The sequence below is a fragment of the Xylaria bambusicola genome (assembly GCF_022495145.1).
Source record: "Xylaria bambusicola strain CBS 139988 unplaced genomic scaffold F5B22scaffold_5, whole genome shotgun sequence".
Lineage (NCBI taxonomy): Eukaryota > Fungi > Ascomycota > Sordariomycetes > Xylariales > Xylariaceae > Xylaria > Xylaria bambusicola.
In genome coordinates this window covers 755,924-774,775 of record NW_025953558.1, presented here as the reverse complement: position 1 = coordinate 774,775, position 18,852 = coordinate 755,924, and the positions used below count along the sequence as shown (strand labels likewise).

The 18,852-nt window shown below is 49.1% G+C and overlaps 2 protein-coding genes across 2 annotated transcripts; one reads left to right on the top strand and one right to left on the bottom strand.

Moving 5' to 3' along the window:
• The first annotated feature begins 8,240 nt into the window (after positions 1 to 8,240).
• F5B22DRAFT_418996 (putative response regulator receiver RIM15p) lies at positions 8,241 to 14,534 on the top strand. Its single transcript, XM_047971625.1, has 2 exons — positions 8,241 to 9,332; positions 9,389 to 14,534. Exons 1-2 carry the CDS (start codon positions 8,844 to 8,846, stop codon positions 14,525 to 14,527), a joined length of 5,628 nt encoding a protein of 1,875 aa, XP_047834544.1. The 5' UTR covers positions 8,241 to 8,843; the 3' UTR covers positions 14,528 to 14,534.
• Positions 14,535 to 16,295: 1,761 nt separating this feature from the next.
• Positions 16,296 to 18,453, bottom strand: F5B22DRAFT_419000 (uncharacterized protein). Its single transcript, XM_047971626.1, has one exon. The coding sequence runs from the start codon at positions 17,773 to 17,775 to the stop codon at positions 16,417 to 16,419; it is 1,359 nt and encodes a 452-aa protein (XP_047834543.1). The 5' UTR covers positions 17,776 to 18,453; the 3' UTR covers positions 16,296 to 16,416.
• Positions 18,454 to 18,852: the final 399 nt, after the last annotated feature.

Below are 18,852 nucleotides of genomic sequence, written 5' to 3'. Positions count from 1 at the left end.
TGTTTGCCAAGGGTGGGTTGATGTGGATGGGGCTACTTAGTATTGTCCTTTCGCGCACAACAACACCCAACGGCCATACCGGAATGAGCAGTAGTCTGGAGATTCAGAGCAGGACAAAGCAGGATAGAGGAGGATAGAGCGAGGGGTTTCACTGCCTGGCGTGTTTAGTGTAGCGGGAGGCAATCCTCTTCATGCGAGCATGGCGTACATGGCTTGCTCTCCGACTCGCTCGCTCGCTCGCTCGATAGCGACAAGGGGATTCGGTAGTAAGAGCAGGTGAGACCAGATCTGGTTCCTGGCAAATGCAAGTGTACTATGTAAGTGTAGTGTAATGCGGAGGGTGTCGAGGTGTCGAGTCAACGCGCTCCCCGACCTCTCGTGGGTTTGTTTTGCGTGTGGCCTGGGAGAGAGGCGAGAGAGGGTCCCTTCGATGGGCTGAGGCTTCTGCTCTGCCATTGGCCGACTGGAGGGCTGCGTAGTAAGAATCGACCCAGCGGTCTAAAGCGGCCCCAGGCGACTCCAAGCAAGAATCCAAGGCCCAATTCCCTTCCCTTAGTACGGATCTGTACGTACTCATGGCACACGCACTACGTCGTAGTCTCATCGTAGCACCACCTCACCAATCAGAGGCAGTTCAGGCGAAGGAGCCTGGGTTAGCCGCTGACTCCTTCTGGTTAGTGATTTGCGATGTTAGCTTATCATCCAAGGGTAGAGTCAAGGGGTACCCGATCGGGATGCTAACAGCCTTGAGATCCCCCGTCTCACCCGTCTGCCGTCGACTGGCAACGGGTACCGTCTAATACCTACCTAGAGTAGGGTAGGAATAGATCCAGCTGTCAAGCGAAGCTTGAACCCCGAGCATTGGCCTGCCTGGCCTGTGGACGGGCCACCCGTCCTGCCCGTCCATATCGGCTCCCCAAGTTTGTTCCTAACAATAGCTGGATCGGGAAAACGTCTTGTAACTAATTGTCATCTTCCAGGGATTACCTAGAAGCACCCGAATACCTTGTTCTACCTACGTAGTAGGTGTAGTGTAGTTTTCTATATCGAGCCATCGTGAGACCTGGCACCTGATTTTGAGTGCCAAACTGCCCACGGGCAGACACGGGGTAGATCAAGATACCTATGGCATAAACCTAGGTATGGCATAAACAGACCTCATTCTCCCTTAGTACGTGTCTGTACGTGGTCTGTACGTGTACACTACACATTACAGCGTCGTCAAGCCACTAAGAATAAGTGATCGGCAGTCCTCTGCACGCATTTGCTAGTGTAGGCTTACCTTACCGTGGTACAACAACAAAGACTAGCGAATGATTTACCTTAGCTGCCTACTTATGGACCTTTAGGCTACTGTCAACAGCCGTAGTCAATGCTTGTCAAGGCTTGTCAGAGCCCTATCAGATATGCACCAATAGACTATCATGATGTAGGCAGAGCAGGGCGGTATGCAAACAGTCATCTCCCTGTCTATCAAGTCTTCTTTGGTAGGCCCTCAATAAGTAAGCGTGTGGGAAGCTAGGTAGAAGAGCTAAGATGCGATGTACAGTAGTGCCGGCTCTCAACGCTGACCTAACGCGCGGATGGGGTGGACGGACGTTTGTGCTAAAAATCAACATCAGGTTCAATCCATGCGCTTCCTTCCAGAATATCCTGAAACACGGATACGCATGCCGCACCCGGGCTCTACATATTCGCATTGAAGGGATCAACGGTCTGGAAACAGCAAAGCGCTATCGGGGCATCTCCACCTGTTGGGCGCAGCCCACAGACGCACAGAAGGACACAAGCAGGAAGAGATTTGGGGCTGGGTGAGTAAGCACGCGATGATTACCCTGGCTCAGTCCGAGAAAGGAAGGTTACGGGGGTTGAAGAGGAGTGCGAGTGAGAGTGAGAGTACACTACACTCCAGCTCAATGCCGGACGCAGGGTCGTAGCATTAATTTCCTTCTCCGCCGTTTCTAGAAAAACCACCAGTCCTGTCATGCACTTCGAGTCTGCGAGGGTTTAAGGTTGCGATCGACACACCGTCTGCGGCTTAGCGAGTGCCGAACATTGGGGTTCTTCAACAATGCCGACCTGTCAGCAAACCCCCGCGAGTCGAGTGGTGTAGAGTAATAATAGATTGCGTGACTTGCGTGGAATGACGGTATTCTAGAGAATTGCATGTTGACTCTTCGTCCCATTGTCTTCGAGGAGTGATGCCTAAGCGCGTTCAGCTGAGGTGAGTGGGGGAGGTCAAATCATAACATGTTAGAGAGGCGAAGCAATAAGAAGTGACTGATGATTGCTTTCGGGGTCAGATCGTCGAACGTCAGCTTAGATGTCTTTTAGAACCATATGTAGTGTGCTGGCTAGTGGAAACACATGATTGAGATGTGACCAACAATGCTGACTACCTGATGTTTTCCTTACTGGTGACTAGAGGCTCTCTCCGAGCTCTCTCTCATAGTCGAAGCCTCAGGTGACTGAACGATGTAAGTAAATGCGCTTCTTTCTCACATATCCAACTGGTCCTCTTTCGTTTGTGGCATGAGATTTCGCTTCGTCGATTGCTGATGAACGCGTAGGTGTAGTGGCTGCGCCTTCGTTCCTGCGTAATCATGCATATTGAGTGTCGAATAGATCTTAGCAACTGGGTAGCTTATATGTAAGTTTCGATTGTTACACCCGTATTCTTAATCTTGTTCGTTCATAGTGACTGACAAGATTTAGTGTCTCGTTGAAGTATCGAACTTCTGTAGGTCTTCATCAAGCAAGGTTGATTGCGTATCCATCACCTCTAGTTGATGTCCAAGTGCCCGCAGGTTCATTGAGCCCTTCATGCCAGGCAGCATTATACCTCACAATGGCAAGGCCAGCAAGCGCCTTCGCATACACTGAAAAGTGACGCTCTAGTCATTCGTTAGTGTCACATTTGACATCTGGAACAATACGGTTAGTGTGTTTTGTATCGATCGAGAAATGCTAAACCGAGCATACTCGCGACCTCGAAACTAATTCGTTATTGCAGCTTTGAGGCCTGGCGCATTGGTTGACCTCTACGTTCCCGGTGTGTCCAAGAGATCGCAAGAAATTTCCTCCTTTTCTCAGCTAGCCGGTGTCTATAGGTACGCAGCCACGGTGGCATTTGGACATGAGTTGTGTGACTCGACGAGGCTCCTGAGTCTCCCTCACGGTGAAAACCGCCAGCCCATGAATACTGAGGATAGGGAGCGTCGCGAACGTACGTCCTGACATTGGATAAGGCCGACGAGGTTTTGGTGAATGAAACAACCAAACTCACCTCAATAACCACTCAGAGGCAAGACGTATCGCGCAAGATGGACAGTCGTCTACAGTGGCTACATCTCTATTCATGAACGATGAGTGTCGTCAGAATTGTGCTGTCCATACGTAGGACTTTTTACGTGTGGAAGATGACTGGGCGATTGCAGGTTACCACCAGACTCCTTCCAAGGACGTGTTACATCGAGACATGCTCTTGGCTTCTAACAATACCAGGTCAATCGTGGATATCGTGTTCGCACTCAGGCCTTGCGCCCGCGTCCCAGCCATCTGCGACAATAGACGAGTAACTTGGCAGCATATGGGCTTCAACACCAATGTATGGTAGGGTCGGATGGACTCAAAGGAAGCGAGAATAAAGTGGCGACCCAAAGAGAAATCCGCTTGGGAGATTGCAACGATATGTGATGCTGCGTCGACAGGCGAACGCCGTTCCTCATATTGGACGAGATAAACTCCATACCCAGACGTCGTATGAGCCCTATCTACAAGCTTCCAAGTCAACTTGGCAATACTCAGCGGTACCGGTGACATTACAATTGGTCAACACCACACTGTTTCTTTTTTTGCCTAAAGCCGCGGTTCGCCTTTCATGCCGTGACTTGGTTATGCACCTCACTTCAAGGTGCAGTCAAGCCATGTACCTACCCTACTGCAAAGACCATGCTGCTACAACTCTGGGGTACATGGGGGAAACTGGTTCAACTTCTAGGAACTGCAGATGTTCTTGGAGTGGTGCACACACCATTTTGGATCAAGTCCAGGCCAATCCTACTAGTTTTCATGCAGTTGATAGCTAATGGGAAAGGTATCAAAGGAAATGAACGTCTCGTGGTTCAATCGGAAAACTCAAGCCATTTAACCTAGTTAAATGGCACGTGTGTGACGAGAGGAGGGGCATCACAGCTTTATGCTGCGAGAAGTCTACTGCTAAACCCGAATGTCACCATGAACTCCGTTATGATATCGAGACGTCCGGAACTCAGATTATCTGGGTAACAGTACTGTATTGAATGTCGATCTACGAAGTATGTGAAGGTTGAGGTACAGGCACTGGCACAACAGGTAACACCATGATGTCTCGATTCAGTGACCTTGACGCCGGTCAGTTGCTTGGCCCAGGCTGTGACATCATCCGTTCAGATCAATGATGAATTTCTTCCAGACACCTTAAATTAATGGTAATCAGCAGACCTTTTCGAAGGGGGCTATTACGCACGTAGCTCTGGCTTCGCTGTCTATATGAGTTACCTAGGGTAGCTTGGCTGAAATGGATCAGTTGAACACGTCGAGATCGTCACGAAGCCTGCGATCTCAACGATGCTGCAGGCAGATGCAGGGAGAGGAGATGGTGTGCAACCACTGACACAATCAGCATAGGACGGGCAGAGACGGGCAGAGACAGTAGCGAGAATCAATCGCGTGGAGGGGATCGTCACTCCCTTGCACTCCGTGACGATCGGTGTGAATGGATCAGAGATGGCCAGTGGTCAATTGGATGATGATTAATGGCTCTGGCCCGTCTGCGACACCGGTTGTGGGTATTCTATCGAGGGGAGAGCACGCGCATTGGCTAATGGCGCAAGGGCATTGGCGAGCATCGGCTTTGAAAAAGCAGGTGATGGGCTATTACATAGAGTAGAAGAGGGCAAAGGTGAGTACTTACAGAGTGAGTAGACTCGGGTTTGGTTTGGTGGGGTGATGGGAACTGCTGTCATGTCGACCAGTTATTGTGGTGGAATGTTGATCGGTCGATTCCTTTTACATACCTAGCTTTTCGCGGTCTATTTTTCTTACCGCTATCATAGGTAAATACTCAATCGTCTATCTATTTGCGATCTATCACAGGTTCAGCATTGGTGATATACAAGCCCCCGCTGATGGACTTGCGCCACATGAGGCAATTCACGTCCTTGCACCGAAGCTTTCCCAGATACTCCATCGTGGGTTGATAAGTAAGTACTAGTAGGTAATCGGTCTGACCGCCTCCCCTCGTTCGTGATCAGAGGTGCATTGCTGACATGCAAGCCATGCTCGACATGACGAGGGTTGGTTGGGATGACATATTATTATCCGTAGGATTGAGTGTCGAGGACGCACATCCTTACAACATCCTAGCCCGGGGGATGTGTAGGTAGATGAATAGATACCGAAGCTTGCATTCAACTACATACATTCAATCCTAACATGGTTTCTAGATTCGCATAGGTATATACTATCTATGTACGTACATAGGTAATACATAATACATATATAACTATGAGATTTGCAGGTATTTCGTCGAATTGGATATACGACTTGGTATGAACGTTGTATGCCGGGGCCAGACGCCTGCACGCACAGTCCAAGGATCTGCCATCCCAGGTTACCTACGTCCGCATACAGTATACTATCCTAGCATCCGGATATCCCACGGGTTCTGGGTAGAACTGGCAAGGTAACAAACAAGCAGTCTGGCTCTGCATGTGTCCCACCTCACATAGTCGTCCTGGCGAGTCAGCAGTCATATCTAGACCTTTCTGCTGTATCCATCACAGCGGAAAAGGATGCGCTAATGTGCTGCAACCCCAAACATGTACCTCGGGCTCTGGAGTAAGACGTAAGAGAAAGTTTTGAATGTGGTCCATGGATTGGGGTTAAGCCAGTGAGAGAAGTGGCTCTCCAACTGGACCCAAGAGGGGCGGCATGAGAAGATCTTGGTTTTCCTACATAATTCGAGCAGGGAGGGGGGGTTAATATCGATTATCCGATCATGCCATCTACGCATCTAGTGGCTGTTGCTATAGAGATTTGCTTGCGCTGGTTAAGAGCGTGCATGCTATAGAATCGTGATGGTACTGTACTGTACAGTAGGTGAATTTAAGGAACCATCATTGCCATGCACCTACCTAGCTTTAACATGGCTCCCGAAGAAGAATAGACGGTGAGTGAGACATGGGGTTGTACGTCTTGCCTTGAAGGGACCAAACTTGATGCTTAAACTACGATCCATACTACAAGTATTGCTGAAAGGCTTCTTATGCCCTATGTGGGCCACCTTGTATCTTGAAACACCCAAGTCAGACGTTGAAAAAAATTGATCTGGTTATTAGTTTGTTTATGCTACTTATGTTTATTGGTATGGAAGAGCCGGAAGAAAAGGAGAGGGCAGTACTATAGCAAATCTGTGTGAATGTGGCGGCTGTATCATGCACCAGTCTCTTGTCACGCGTTTCCAGCATGACGGCGACCCATCCGGCACCATCCGTATGCTGGGCTGTCAACATGTGAATGTTCTCATTGGTTCACGCGAACTGCCTAACTGCCTAGGTTGGTAAGCTACCTGTGCCTTAGTCTTCCTTTCTCATGCTGTGGATGGGTGGTGCGGTGGACTGGAGAGGGAGACAATTGTCGGTTGTCCTATCCCTGTGTTGACATTCCCAGAGCATTGCTATGGTGTTTTTATAGAAAGCCGTTGAGCTTATACCTAGCGTACACGAATGAGTCAGAGAGCACACTCCACATACACGTAATTATCAGTATCTTATAGGCACTGAGAGCCAGGAAGATAACAAATAGTATCTAGATACTGTACAATTCCCACCGATATTCTAACTTGGAGAGTTCTAGTGTAGACGACGTGAAACAACCAAAATAGTGTACTTATTGAAAGAGAGGACTTACTTAATGTTAGATACCTATCCTAACCGACGTGACCAGTCTTGCTGTACTTAAGTAAGGACGCGCGTAGGATTGCTAGACCAAGCCATACCTAAATCACACAAGTATAGCCTATCTACCTACTCAAGAGTCAGTCGTATGCGCTATCTAGCATAAGCACTCGGTTTTGTTCTACGACCACGGTTATGGTTGCCGTTTGGTTGGGCGCTACAATGACGGGTACTCTAAGTTTCGTGATACCTGCGCTGAACCCGATTGAAATAACTTCATTCCAGCCGTCTTGAAACAATATGACATAGATTATGTCAATGTTAGAGAAAGAGAAAGATGACGTATCTACTCTTACTACCATTCTGTATGCCTAGGTTAGGTTACTCAAGTAGATACTTTGGTAAGTTATCCTAGGTATCTTATACAATCTTATACAGCAATCCAGACCTGAACGTAGCGGAGCTTTACTATGTGAGTAAGACCACTTACATGTATGTAAAGCTTGAGGGTCTCGACATGTCTAAAAAACGCCCCATGTCCCTTACTAGTCACCTGGGCACACAGCTACTAGAGCTGAGCGGCGTTATGTTGTGCGTATGCGTACTTCTAAGATTCCCTCTTCAAGCTAGGCACCTAAGTGAAATTGATCAGGCCGAAGTTTACATATTAGAGTACGTAGGTATGGATGGAGTACTTATATACCGGCAGAACACCAAGTCTAAAAATACAGTCTGCTGTTGTCGCCATTCCCTGGTTATCCCCGCTCTACTGATATGCGTTCAACTCTTTCGACGACCAGTAGTCTGTCTGTCAGTAGGTAGCCTTCATACTGCACAGTGAAAGAAACAGGTGACAAACTGGTGGGCGCGGGGCCCGGAACCTTTGTTCCCCGAATACCTACTAGACATAGACTCTACCAACTTGCTATTTACGTATTTACGCATATCTAGGTAAGAGAGTAATACCGACACTTAATAAGCTACGAGATGAGGACTAAACCCGACCGTCTTTTTTTTTTTTTTTTTTCCCTGGCCTTGAATTGCATGTATATCGTCTGGTGTAGGTACGATAACTGTTTTTGTTCCATGCCCCTCCGGTGGAAAGAGCGTTGAACACGAGACGTAAAGTAGGCGGTACTTAGTTATATGTATCCAAACCAGGCAAGTACCTAAATTAAGCGCTTCAACTCGAACCCATCCCAGGTATCTGCTCAAGGTCAGGTACTTACTTAGACCTCACCCGCCAGTGTCCCCACAGTGCACCAGCTAGGTACCTAAGCATCACCAAGTTCCCTTCACTTCACTTCCGCGACCTACCGGCTCTTCAACCCCCCCGACATTCCTGTCCTCCCACCGCGACACAGACAACAGCCCTACAATTAATTTAACCTGTGCTCACTAGGTTGACGTCTATCCCTCTTTCACTGTTTGACCTGAGCCCGCTTCGATCCTCGCCCGACCGGACACCTGCCAATTGTCTCTTTATAGACCCCATCAGCCCGCCTGCTCCAATAGGAATTGTACCCAAGTTCGCACGATACGGCCTGAGCGAAAGCTCTCGACGCGGGATCAGGCCGTCTCGTCTCGTCCTCGATCAGCCCGCCCAGGCGACTACGGTCTGCAACTGTAACGCCGTTGCGCACCCTCAACTACCGTCATGTCTCGGGTTCTTGCCAGCTGCTGACTCTGGCTCCCCGCCAGCCCACCTGGCTTCTGTATGGGCCGACTTATATAGCATTCTGATTTCCACGCAACGCGAACGAACAACCTCTGACATCCGACCTCCGACCTCCGACCACGCGTCCGCAACGCCCGCCGCCTCCCTGACACCTTGTCTGCGGGGAGGATATCATTTGTCCGATGCTGCCAGGGCGCAATTGAGTGTCGTATCTGTCTCTTTCAACCATGGATCTGGATCTGAACAAGTTGGCGCCTCCCGCCGTCAGCTCTCTCCGAGCCCAGGCTATTGGGACAGCCATGATGGAGAGATCACTGAGTGAAGATATTAGGGAAGAGCGAAAAGAGCTTCGTGAGGCCGCCGAGCAAACCCTCAACATCATTGTCGATATCAACCTCGATGCCTCGATTAAATGGGTTAGCCCGTCGTGGGTTGACGTGATCGGCACACAGCCGAGCACCGTCGAGAAAACCTCTATTGCAGACCTCATCGTGAGCGAAAATAAAACTGCATTCTCTGATGCTATTGACTCGATGAGGAAGGATGATACACGCAGCCAATACATCCGCTTCACAGTCCGTCTTGGGCCCATGTCCAAACTGTACACGGCTGAAGCTGTGAAAGAGTCCGAGTCTGAGGATTCTGAACCGGTATCGATCGAATTGGAGGCACAAGGCATCATGGTCTACGATCGTGCCACAGGTGCCGAAAGTCACGTAAGAATCCCGCTGACAGTATTGGCCTTGATGGATCATCTAACAACTGAGACTAGACTATGTGGATGATTCGTCCGTGGATTCCACCTCGTGAGATCAAGATTGACCTCCCTCCACTCATTGTCGAGTCTCTTGGGTCAGGAGCAGAAATTCTTGCGAGTTACTTAACACAACTGGCCGAGTCGGGCCAAGGTGACCCTGACAGCCAGCCGCCGGCGCCGAGACCGGTTCTTTGTAGGATATGTGAGCGTCAAATTCCTTCCTGGTGGTTTGAAAAACACACAGAACTCTGCTTGCAAGAGCACCGAGCCGAGATGGACGTTCAAATGGCACAGGAGAGCCTAACAGAGCACCGGCATGCTATTGTTAAAGTACTTGATGCACTCGAAGCTCGCAAAAGCCGCCAGTTATCGGATCTTTCTTCACTACCTATAGCCGAATACAAAGGCCTACCAATTGGCCCGAGCTCAACCACATCATCTCCTGGTACAGCGTCTCCTACGCCATCATCCAGAGATAGATCGACTGGGTTTGGGCATTCTCGGTCTCGGTCATTTGCTGTTCGGCGGCCACAAGCTCGGATCGTTGAACTGCTCCTCGACCTCTGTGATACTTCTATGGAGATCAGTACCCCTGCAATCAAAGAATCTGCTTCGCAAGGCTCAGGCGAACTGCGTACACAGTCTCCTCAGTCAGAGTCTCGAATATCGCAAGTACTACAATGGCAATCGCCTGGATCTAATACGGTCGAACAAGAGCAGGGTTTGGCTCTTCTATGTGCTGACACGGAGAGAGTAGCAAAAGACAAGGTGGAAGCTGTCTTCCGTCATCGCAGAATCATCGAATACTCTGAACGTATACGTATCGAATTTGCTGTGCTTGTGCAGGACTGTATTGATGAAGCGATAGACAAGGCTTCTCGCATAGCGGCCGGTTTCAGCGATTCGACCGAGGACGAAGCAATCGAAGAGAGCGAACTGGAAGAAGAAACTGGCACTGAAACGATAGTAGAAGAAAGCGTACCAGATGAACCTTGTGAAACAGCGTCTTCGTTGACACTGGCTCTAAAAAGTATGGAACTGGGTGAAAAAGGGAGGAACCTCTCGACTGCTGTTGAATCGACTAGATCGAGTAGCCCTAGAGAATGTCTCACACCTAAGTCGCATCGAGATGCTTTAGGTGTTCTGGGTCATCCTCGAGAGTCCCGTCGAGGTTCAATGCTAGTGGAAAGTGACGCTGGAGAGAGTGACGGTAGTGGCAGGTCTGCTTCTGTAGCTTCAAGGCCTGCCCCTCGCACTGAATCCCCTATCTCCGAGTTTGGTGGTATACGGCGCGGCACGGGTTCTCGACAACAAAATAGGCGCAGTCTAATTCTCCCAAATGCCTCCTCGCCACACCGACAAGAATCACCTTCCAGAGGGACTCAGCCTTCTTCTCCCTTAAGGATATCGAAACCGCGTAACCTTCAGCTCAACCACGAGGGTGTTGCTTCTCCGGAGGCTTCTCCTATGCTCTCGCATAGTGAGTTCAGTTCTCCTGCAATTGTCCCCCACCATCGTCGACAATCATCTACCGTTTTCCCAGACTTTCACGCTCGACCAACCTCACCTCGATTAAGCGCTTCTAACCCTCCACCTTTAGCACGAGCAGTCCCCCCGTCAATCAAAGACTTTGAAGTGATCAAACCCATAAGTAAGGGAGCGTTTGGGAGCGTCTATCTATCTAAGAAGAAATCCACCGGCGAATACTTTGCAATCAAAGTGTTAAAGAAAGCAGACATGGTTGCCAAAAACCAAGTCACGAATGTGAAAGCTGAACGAGCTATCATGATGTGGCAGGGTGAGAGTGACTTTGTAGCCAAACTCTACTGGACGTTCTCAAGCAAAGACTACCTGTACCTTGTTATGGAGTACCTAAACGGTGGTGATTGTGCTTCTCTCGTCAAAGTATTAGGCGGGCTACCTGAGGATTGGGTAAAGAAATATCTCGGCGAAGTAATCCTAGGCGTCGAACATCTGCATAGTCGTGGAATTATTCACCGGGATTTGAAGCCTGACAATCTTCTAATTGACCAGAAAGGTCATCTTAAGCTGACTGATTTTGGACTTTCGCGTATGGGTCTTATTGGTCGTCAAAAGCGAGCGCTTAATAGCACTGCTTCAGATAAACCACCAGACCTTCTCAAGTCAGGTCCCTTCGCACGTTCAACGTCTGTTGCATCTTCCCGATCTGCTTCTCTTGACTTGCATGGCCCACACCACTCCCCAGGTGCTACCCCTCAGATACATCCGGAGAGCAGTCTCGGGCAGCCTTCCTATTTTAATTTGTCACATACTTTCCAAGAGCCCCGTCGAATTTCTGGCCAGCGAAGTGATAGCGGGGGCAGCGAGACTCTGACACGCATGCTTTCAAATTTCTCACTCAACGAGGTTCCTTCGAACCAGTCAACACAATCTAGCATTCGCTCCCCTAATGACGAAGGAAGCGAAGGTGGTGCCTCTCCTGATCTATCCTCTTTGCACCATACAAACAGCCAGAGTAGCGAGGCACATCGGAGTACGCCACCCCAATCAAGTATGATGCCTCCTCCGATGGCTCTGTTCGATCCACAAGATACCAACCGGAGATTCGTCGGAACACCTGATTATCTTGCTCCCGAGACTATTAGTGGTGGATTACAAGATCAGAGCAGTGATTGGTGGTCTGTAGGCTGCATTATGTTTGAATTCCTCTACGGCTTTCCTCCGTTTCATGCGAGTGAGGCCGAACAGGTCTTTGAAAACATATTAGCTCGTAAGATCGAATGGCCAGATGATGAGGGGATGGTTTCTCCAGAAGCTAAAGATCTGATAAACCAACTACTCTGTCTCGATCCACAACAGAGACTTGGAAAGAATCTGGAAGAAAAGTTCGCTTCCGGTGGTGAAGAGATCCGCAATCATCCATGGTTCGCTGGTATGAATTGGGATTCACTTCTACAAGATGAAGCTCAGTTTGTGCCACAGCCAGAAAACCCCGAAGATACAGAATACTTTGACTCACGTGGCGCTACGCTACAATCATTTACCGAGGAAATAGAGGATCAGGCGTCCCCTCCAACTGCTTCTACCCCAGACTATCCTGACCGACCTCATGACGCTCTTTCACGACCCCGATCTCAGATTCAGGTGAATCAGATCAAACGGGGATTGATGCCACTTCATATACCCCCACACATCCGGGATCTCAAGAGCCGGCGACCGAGCGAGCCTGTGCCGTCTGATGATTTTGGTTCTTTCGCTTTTAAGAACCTCACAGTACTTGAAAAAGCAAATAAAGACGTTATTCAGCAATTAAAGGCTCAGGCGCTGGCTGCTCAAAATAGAGTTCCCATAAGTCCTAGCAGCTCTCATAGCAGCACAACTCCTTTCCCGCCGCTTGAGGGCAGTCCAGTCATGTCGATGCCTGTGCAAAGGAGCTTATCTAATGCCAAAATATCAGCATCGCAACGTCCCGCATCGCCGTCTGCTACTAGCCATGCTAACTCATCTCCAAGTCGAGCTTCACAGCCTTCTTCACCACTTCTGGTCTCTTTCCACGCAGGATCGGGGCAAGAAGGGCGCCGGAAAGCATCAAGCAATGCCTCAAGCTTCTCCCAACAGTCGGCGGCAGGCTCTTTACAACCTGGTAGTTTCTTCGATGTCCAAAAGCCGGTTCCTACCCTTCAAAAATCGGCAAGTGCCTCAGTACCGTCGACGACCAAGGGCAAAGGAGTCCCTCCGCCATTGTCAATCTCCTCTCCACACAAGGCGGTTGCCACGCCGAGACATGCCAGCGGATCATCGACCCGTTCACGATCCTTAACTGTTGGCTCTCAAGAAGGTAGTCCTGTGGCGTCGGAGCTTTTAGCTCACCATCGCAACCGCCGCAGCCAGGTGTTTGACATGTCCCCGTCGTCATCAGACAATGAGAGCAGCGAAAGAGCGAACGCTTTGCTCAAGGTTCAACGCCGACGTCAGTCTTCGCGGCGGATGTCTGCAATTATGCTTGATAGCCCAACCTTCCGCTCTCTAGATGTTCTTATATGCGAAGATCATCCTGTCTCGCGCATGATAATGGAGAAGCTCTTAGAAAAGCTCCGTTGCCGTACTATCTCTGCTTCTACAGGTTCGGATGCCGTTCGATATGCTGTAGGCGAAGTCAAATTCGACATCATCTTCACCGAATTCAAGCTCCCAGAGATCAGCGGGAGTGATGTCGCTCGTATGGTCCGTGAGGTCAAGAACGTTAATGCTCATACCCCTATTGTCGCAATCACGGCTTACCTAAAGGAGCTACAAGCCCCGCATTATTTTGACTCGCTTGTTGAGAAACCTATCAGCTCTTCTAAGCTCATTGAAGTTATCTCCAACTTATGCCAATGGAAGCCACCGACCCCTGGCCAGAGCCAAGGGATGGCTACTCCGAATCCCATCTCTGCTCTGAAACCCATCAGTGCACGCCTTGAAGATAGCCCGACCTCAGGGTCATCTGGCTATGCCCATGCCGGAAGTAGTAGTTTCCGAGGTTCTAGCCGAGAAGACTCGATCAGCTCTAGCCTGTTCGGTGACTCGGAATCCGTGGCTACTGACGACATACCAATCGTCTTGTCTAGAAAAGCGACAGGCGATTGGGGCGATGAAGCAGGTCTTGGGATCAACACTGACGAGCTTCTTTCAGGCTCAGTATCTAAGGGACCAATATCGTTGGTGTCTCAGCAGTCAGCGCCTGGGCAAATGGATGGACAAAGGATGCCAGGTCCACAACAGTCGTTGGAGAAGCTCAAGTCAAGGCGGGAGCATTTAGAGAGACGAAGACTTGAAGCCAGTGATTCGGCGGATGATGAGGACGAGGAGATAGGATCTTCCCGCGATCGCGGTCCACGCTCGAAACCCTTGCTCCCAAGTTCCAAGCTGGGGATTGAAATGATGAGGGCGAATAGCCATGACAGTGTTGCAGTCGCATCTGATAGCACAGCAGAACCTGTTACCCAAGTTGTCACACCGTCGGATGAAGGAGGATCATTGCCTATTTCCGGCGCTAAATCACCGCGGTCCATAAGTCGATCTGCTTCAGAAGGAAACCCTGAAGATGTTGATCGCACACCCCGCCCTACTGCAATTACACGAGGCAGCTCAAGTGACGAGCCTACGCCTCGGCCAACTGCCAATTGTTGACAAAAACGCATTTCTAAGGCATGTAGTTAAAAGGAGCAGACATGCTAAGATTGGTATTAATTTTTTCTTTTCTTTTGTAAAAATGAATGAACGAATGGCCATGGAGTTTGGGTTGGGAGTTCAGAATTGTTTTTTCTTCTTCTCCATATGAAGAAGGGAGGTCACTTATGTTAATGAACTTTGTTGTTCGTTGTTTCGAGATAGGAACACAAAGGGTTGAAACGAGTTGCGGCATTTGTAGCCAACCTAGGCTAGGTAGGTCGGGGGGAAAGAAAGTTGGATGTGGAAGGGAAAGGAAAAGGGGGGGGGGAAGCTACTTGTCTTCGATCGATAAGATGGGAAACAGAAACAGAAACAGAAACCTTTCTTTCTTTTCTTCCTATCTATACACAGACAGCATGCATGCCATGGCGAAGAAATGATTACAATGACTGTTTTCTATTCTACTACATATTTTTTTTTTCTCATCCTTTTTAACTTATTTTCTTGGATTTTTGTGCTGTGCTGTGCTTGATTAAGTGCGAGAGAATGTCCCTGTTCTACCTGATCTATCTATCTATCTATCAACCGATTCACTTCACCAATTCCTCGGGAACCCAGAAAAGGAACATGGGGTATTACTATTCCTGTACTTACTTCGTCTTCGTCTTCAGATTTCATGTATGCAATGTATGTTTCATGTGTTTATGTGTTATATGTATGTATATATCTATCTATCTATTCATCTATCTATATATGAAGGTATATATGTATGTATGTATGCATGCATGTATGGAAAGTACAGGTCGCATGTTACTCACTCAACTATATATGATGACTGGTAGCGAAGACAGATACGTACTTAGAATAGTCATACTTTAATAGCAGCAGCAGCAGCAAGCTTTCCTTCTTTATTTCTCAGCTTCATATGCGAGTTTCGCGTATTATTTCACTCGTTTATAGTATGTATATAGAGAGAAAAGAATGCAGAGATAAAAAATAAAACCTAAGTTTAAAAACATAGCACGAACACACATTAACACTCTGTATTTCTTATATCATATATATATTCCATTCTCCTCTCTCTCTCTCTCTCTCGTGTTACCATATACCATACACCATATAATACCACCTGTCTTTCAGGCAGGATAGGTATATATCCAGCATATACTTAGGATACATACATACACATCCATCAATCCATCCATTCATCCACGCAGGCCCAACTATTCCTTCATCATCACCACAAACTTCGGGATATCTTATCGTCAACAACAAAACAAAAATATCAAACCAAGAAACAGATAAGCCACCCAAACTCCATCCCTCCAGTATCTATCATTCCATTCTACCTAAATACAAGGTAGTCCAGGCGTTGGCCAGGCCAGGTGAAGGCTAGATAATCATATAATGCATATAATAACCAAGTAAAAAAAAAGAAAAGGCGTGAAATGAACGAATATGAGCGGTCAGAATGCTGGGAGCGCCCTGTTAGGTGCTTGAAACGGCGCTTTCTCATTCCATCTTTCGACATCCCTTTCGTTCATTTCCGCGGAATGGATTCTTATATATGTACGATCTTCCCAAGCAACTTGGATTCTGTCGTTGATTCTTGCCATTATGATACCAGGGTAGTTTCTGAGGATTACACAGAAATTGGTACTTGATCCTCGGCACGACATCAAGTGCTCGAGCAGTTAAATAAATGTCGAGAGGCAATAGTCTTGTCCCATCGTTGGTAAATTGAAGACTACATCTGTCCTGTCGTGTGCCTGGTTCGTAGCTTGATGGAATCTGCAACTCCATGGACCGTGGTTCGGAGTACAGCGCCTTGAATCCAAAGGGAAGTCGTGATCAAGATTCGACTTTGATGTTATTGATACTGTGAATAATAAATGACGGATGAGCGTTCACGCGACGACACTCCGTCCAATGCCACTTCCCCAACGGAATCTCCTCAACGTGCCTCCGCTACTCTTCAGTACTTCGCGGCCACAGCTACCTCCGTCAGATACTACACTCATATTGCCCGCACCGACGAGGCCGTTAAGTGATTCCTGGCGCCCGACCTCTCTCCCAATGACATACCCAGCTCCGAAGCCTACAACAGATACAAGCACCACAACACCCGCGCTCACAACCCATGTCAAAAGAGTTGGGCTAATCAAGGTATCTTCACTGGTGGCTGTTCTCTTCTTCTTTGTCGCACGTGGCGACTTTGAGGTAGAGGTTGGGGTTGCAGTGCGCTTTATTTTCTCACGAGAAGCAGGCGACGGTGGTGAAACAGGGGCTGTTCTAGCTTGAGCAGCTTGAGCGGAACCCCGTGATGGTTCGGGTGATGGTGATGGCGCCATGAGCTCGCTTTCGGGGGCGAAGCGTAGCGCGACTGGTTGATTGCCAGTAACAGGAGGAGCGCGCTGCTCACTTAACTCCTTTTCGCCATCTCTCGGAATACTTCTGGCCGCTGCAGCACAGCTGAGTAGTGTTGTTAGACTAGCACGCAGAGCAGCATCATTGTCAGCCTGGTAGTTTGGAGACATGAAATCGGGACCGCGGCTAGCTCGCGTGTGCGATCGTCGGGTAAATGAGGGTCGCCTGTGATGTAGAGAGGCGGCTGAACTGGTGGAATGTCGATGGAGCAGATGGGATGGCGGGTGTGAGAAGGCGTTGGGTTGAGGGCGAAATGGTTCTGATGGCCGTCTTCCCAAAGCGGTGGCATTCTCGTCATCATCATCTTCATCGCTTGAGTCAGACTCGACGACATGTGCCGAGAAGACTTGCCGGAGCGGCGTCTGTCCAGCGGCATGTCCGGAGATGATGTTCTCCGTTGAGCTAGTCAAGAGGTGATCTTCTTCACTTTCTGTCTCGTCATATTCCTCTTGACTGCTGGCGTCAGGACCACTGTGTCCTTGTCCTATGGTTTGCGCGGTATGGGCATGCGCAAGGGGCTGTTGGTGTGGACGTCGCCGTCGTAGGCGGTTGGCTGAACCAACTTGAAGACCGGTGGTATCGATCTCATCGCCGATGGAAGATACGGACGAGGATGAAGGGTGCGAGGACACTTCAATCCAGGATTCTGGGTCTGTAAGCAGCTGCTGTCTGTCATATCCCATGGACGAGAACTGACCATCATGTTGTTGTTGTCGTTGTTGGGCTGAAGCAGCAGCAGATCGGGCCGGCGTAGAAGAAGCACCAAGAGCAACGTTAGCGACGGCTGGTTGCCTGGTAGGGTAGCCTGGGTGTCCAGGAATTTGGTTTGTTGATGGCATGATGGCGACGCTGAAGTGATGACTATACCATAGGGGTTTTTAGACTTGCAACAGATGTGAGCTAGGCGCTGGTGTTGGCGTTGACGTTAATGTTGGTGTCAGCGCTGTCGCCGATCGTCGTTCGCTGTTACCGTTGGTTTGGCGTGGTACACGTAAGAGAGAACAAACAATCGGGTAGTCGTAATGGACGACGGACGGAGACGAGAACAACGGCAGAAAGTGCGGTGGTGTACGAGGAGAACACGGTGATTCGCTACCGTGAGGCTATGGCTGTTGTATGTATGTGTAGGTATATGGCGTCGAAGTCGAGCTGTTGACGTACACGTATTCATCCAATGGTTGGGTTGGAACTCTGGCTCGTGTAGTTAGAGCAGGGGACGGTACCAACTTAATTGGCCGGATGCTGTAGGCCGTTGCCCGATGCGGTGGCGGGGTATCGAGACCAAGGCAAGGCAGTCCGTCACCAGCAGGACTAACAACAGTATGGCAGAAGTATGGGCACCCAACTGTGAAGGGGGGGACCTGGCAGTCTACTATGTAATGAAGTCGGAGATAGTACAGTAAGTATGGAGATGGGTGTGATGTGGTAGACGTGACGGCGAGTTATGTCGGTAGATGTCCAGGGTCGATGGATGGATGGATGTAGATGACAAAGAGGCAGTGATACAGCACGGTTACAGTACTTTGGAGATCTGGGGAGTGACCGGACACACACACTAAACTAACCGACGATGACCAAGATCACGAGGGGGGGGCAGTACAGGGCATCAGATGAAGGGAAAGATGCTAGAAATGGGCGCCTAACAAGTTGCCTATAAGTATACCTACAGTAATGCTAGGGAATACGATGAGATGAGATGAGAATGTGGCGGCCATGGGACGGACGGATGTTGGGTGAGATTCAATAGTGACTTGGGAGGAAGGTACGTGCAGGCTACAGCACGTATCAGCTGGTTAGGTATGTACCTACCTCCTTAATCTAGGTTGCAGTGGTTGCAGTAGGACGATACTTAGATCTCTCCGTTAGTTCCTTTGTTGAGTTCAACAGTCGCTACATAAAAGGTACATGGTGCTAAG

Excerpts from the sequence above, each read along its gene's own strand:
- F5B22DRAFT_418996 (XM_047971625.1), top strand. The coding sequence starts at position 8,844 with ATGGATCTGGATCTGAACAAGTTGGCGCCTCCCGCCGTCAGCTCTCTC. Across the intron at positions 9,333-9,388 it reads CCACAGGTGCCGAAAGTCAC|ACTATGTGGATGATTCGTCC; the intron begins GTAAGAATCCCG and ends AACTGAGACTAG.
- F5B22DRAFT_419000 (XM_047971626.1), bottom strand. The coding sequence starts at position 17,775 with ATGCCATCAACAAACCAAATTCCTGGACACCCAGGCTACCCTACCAGG.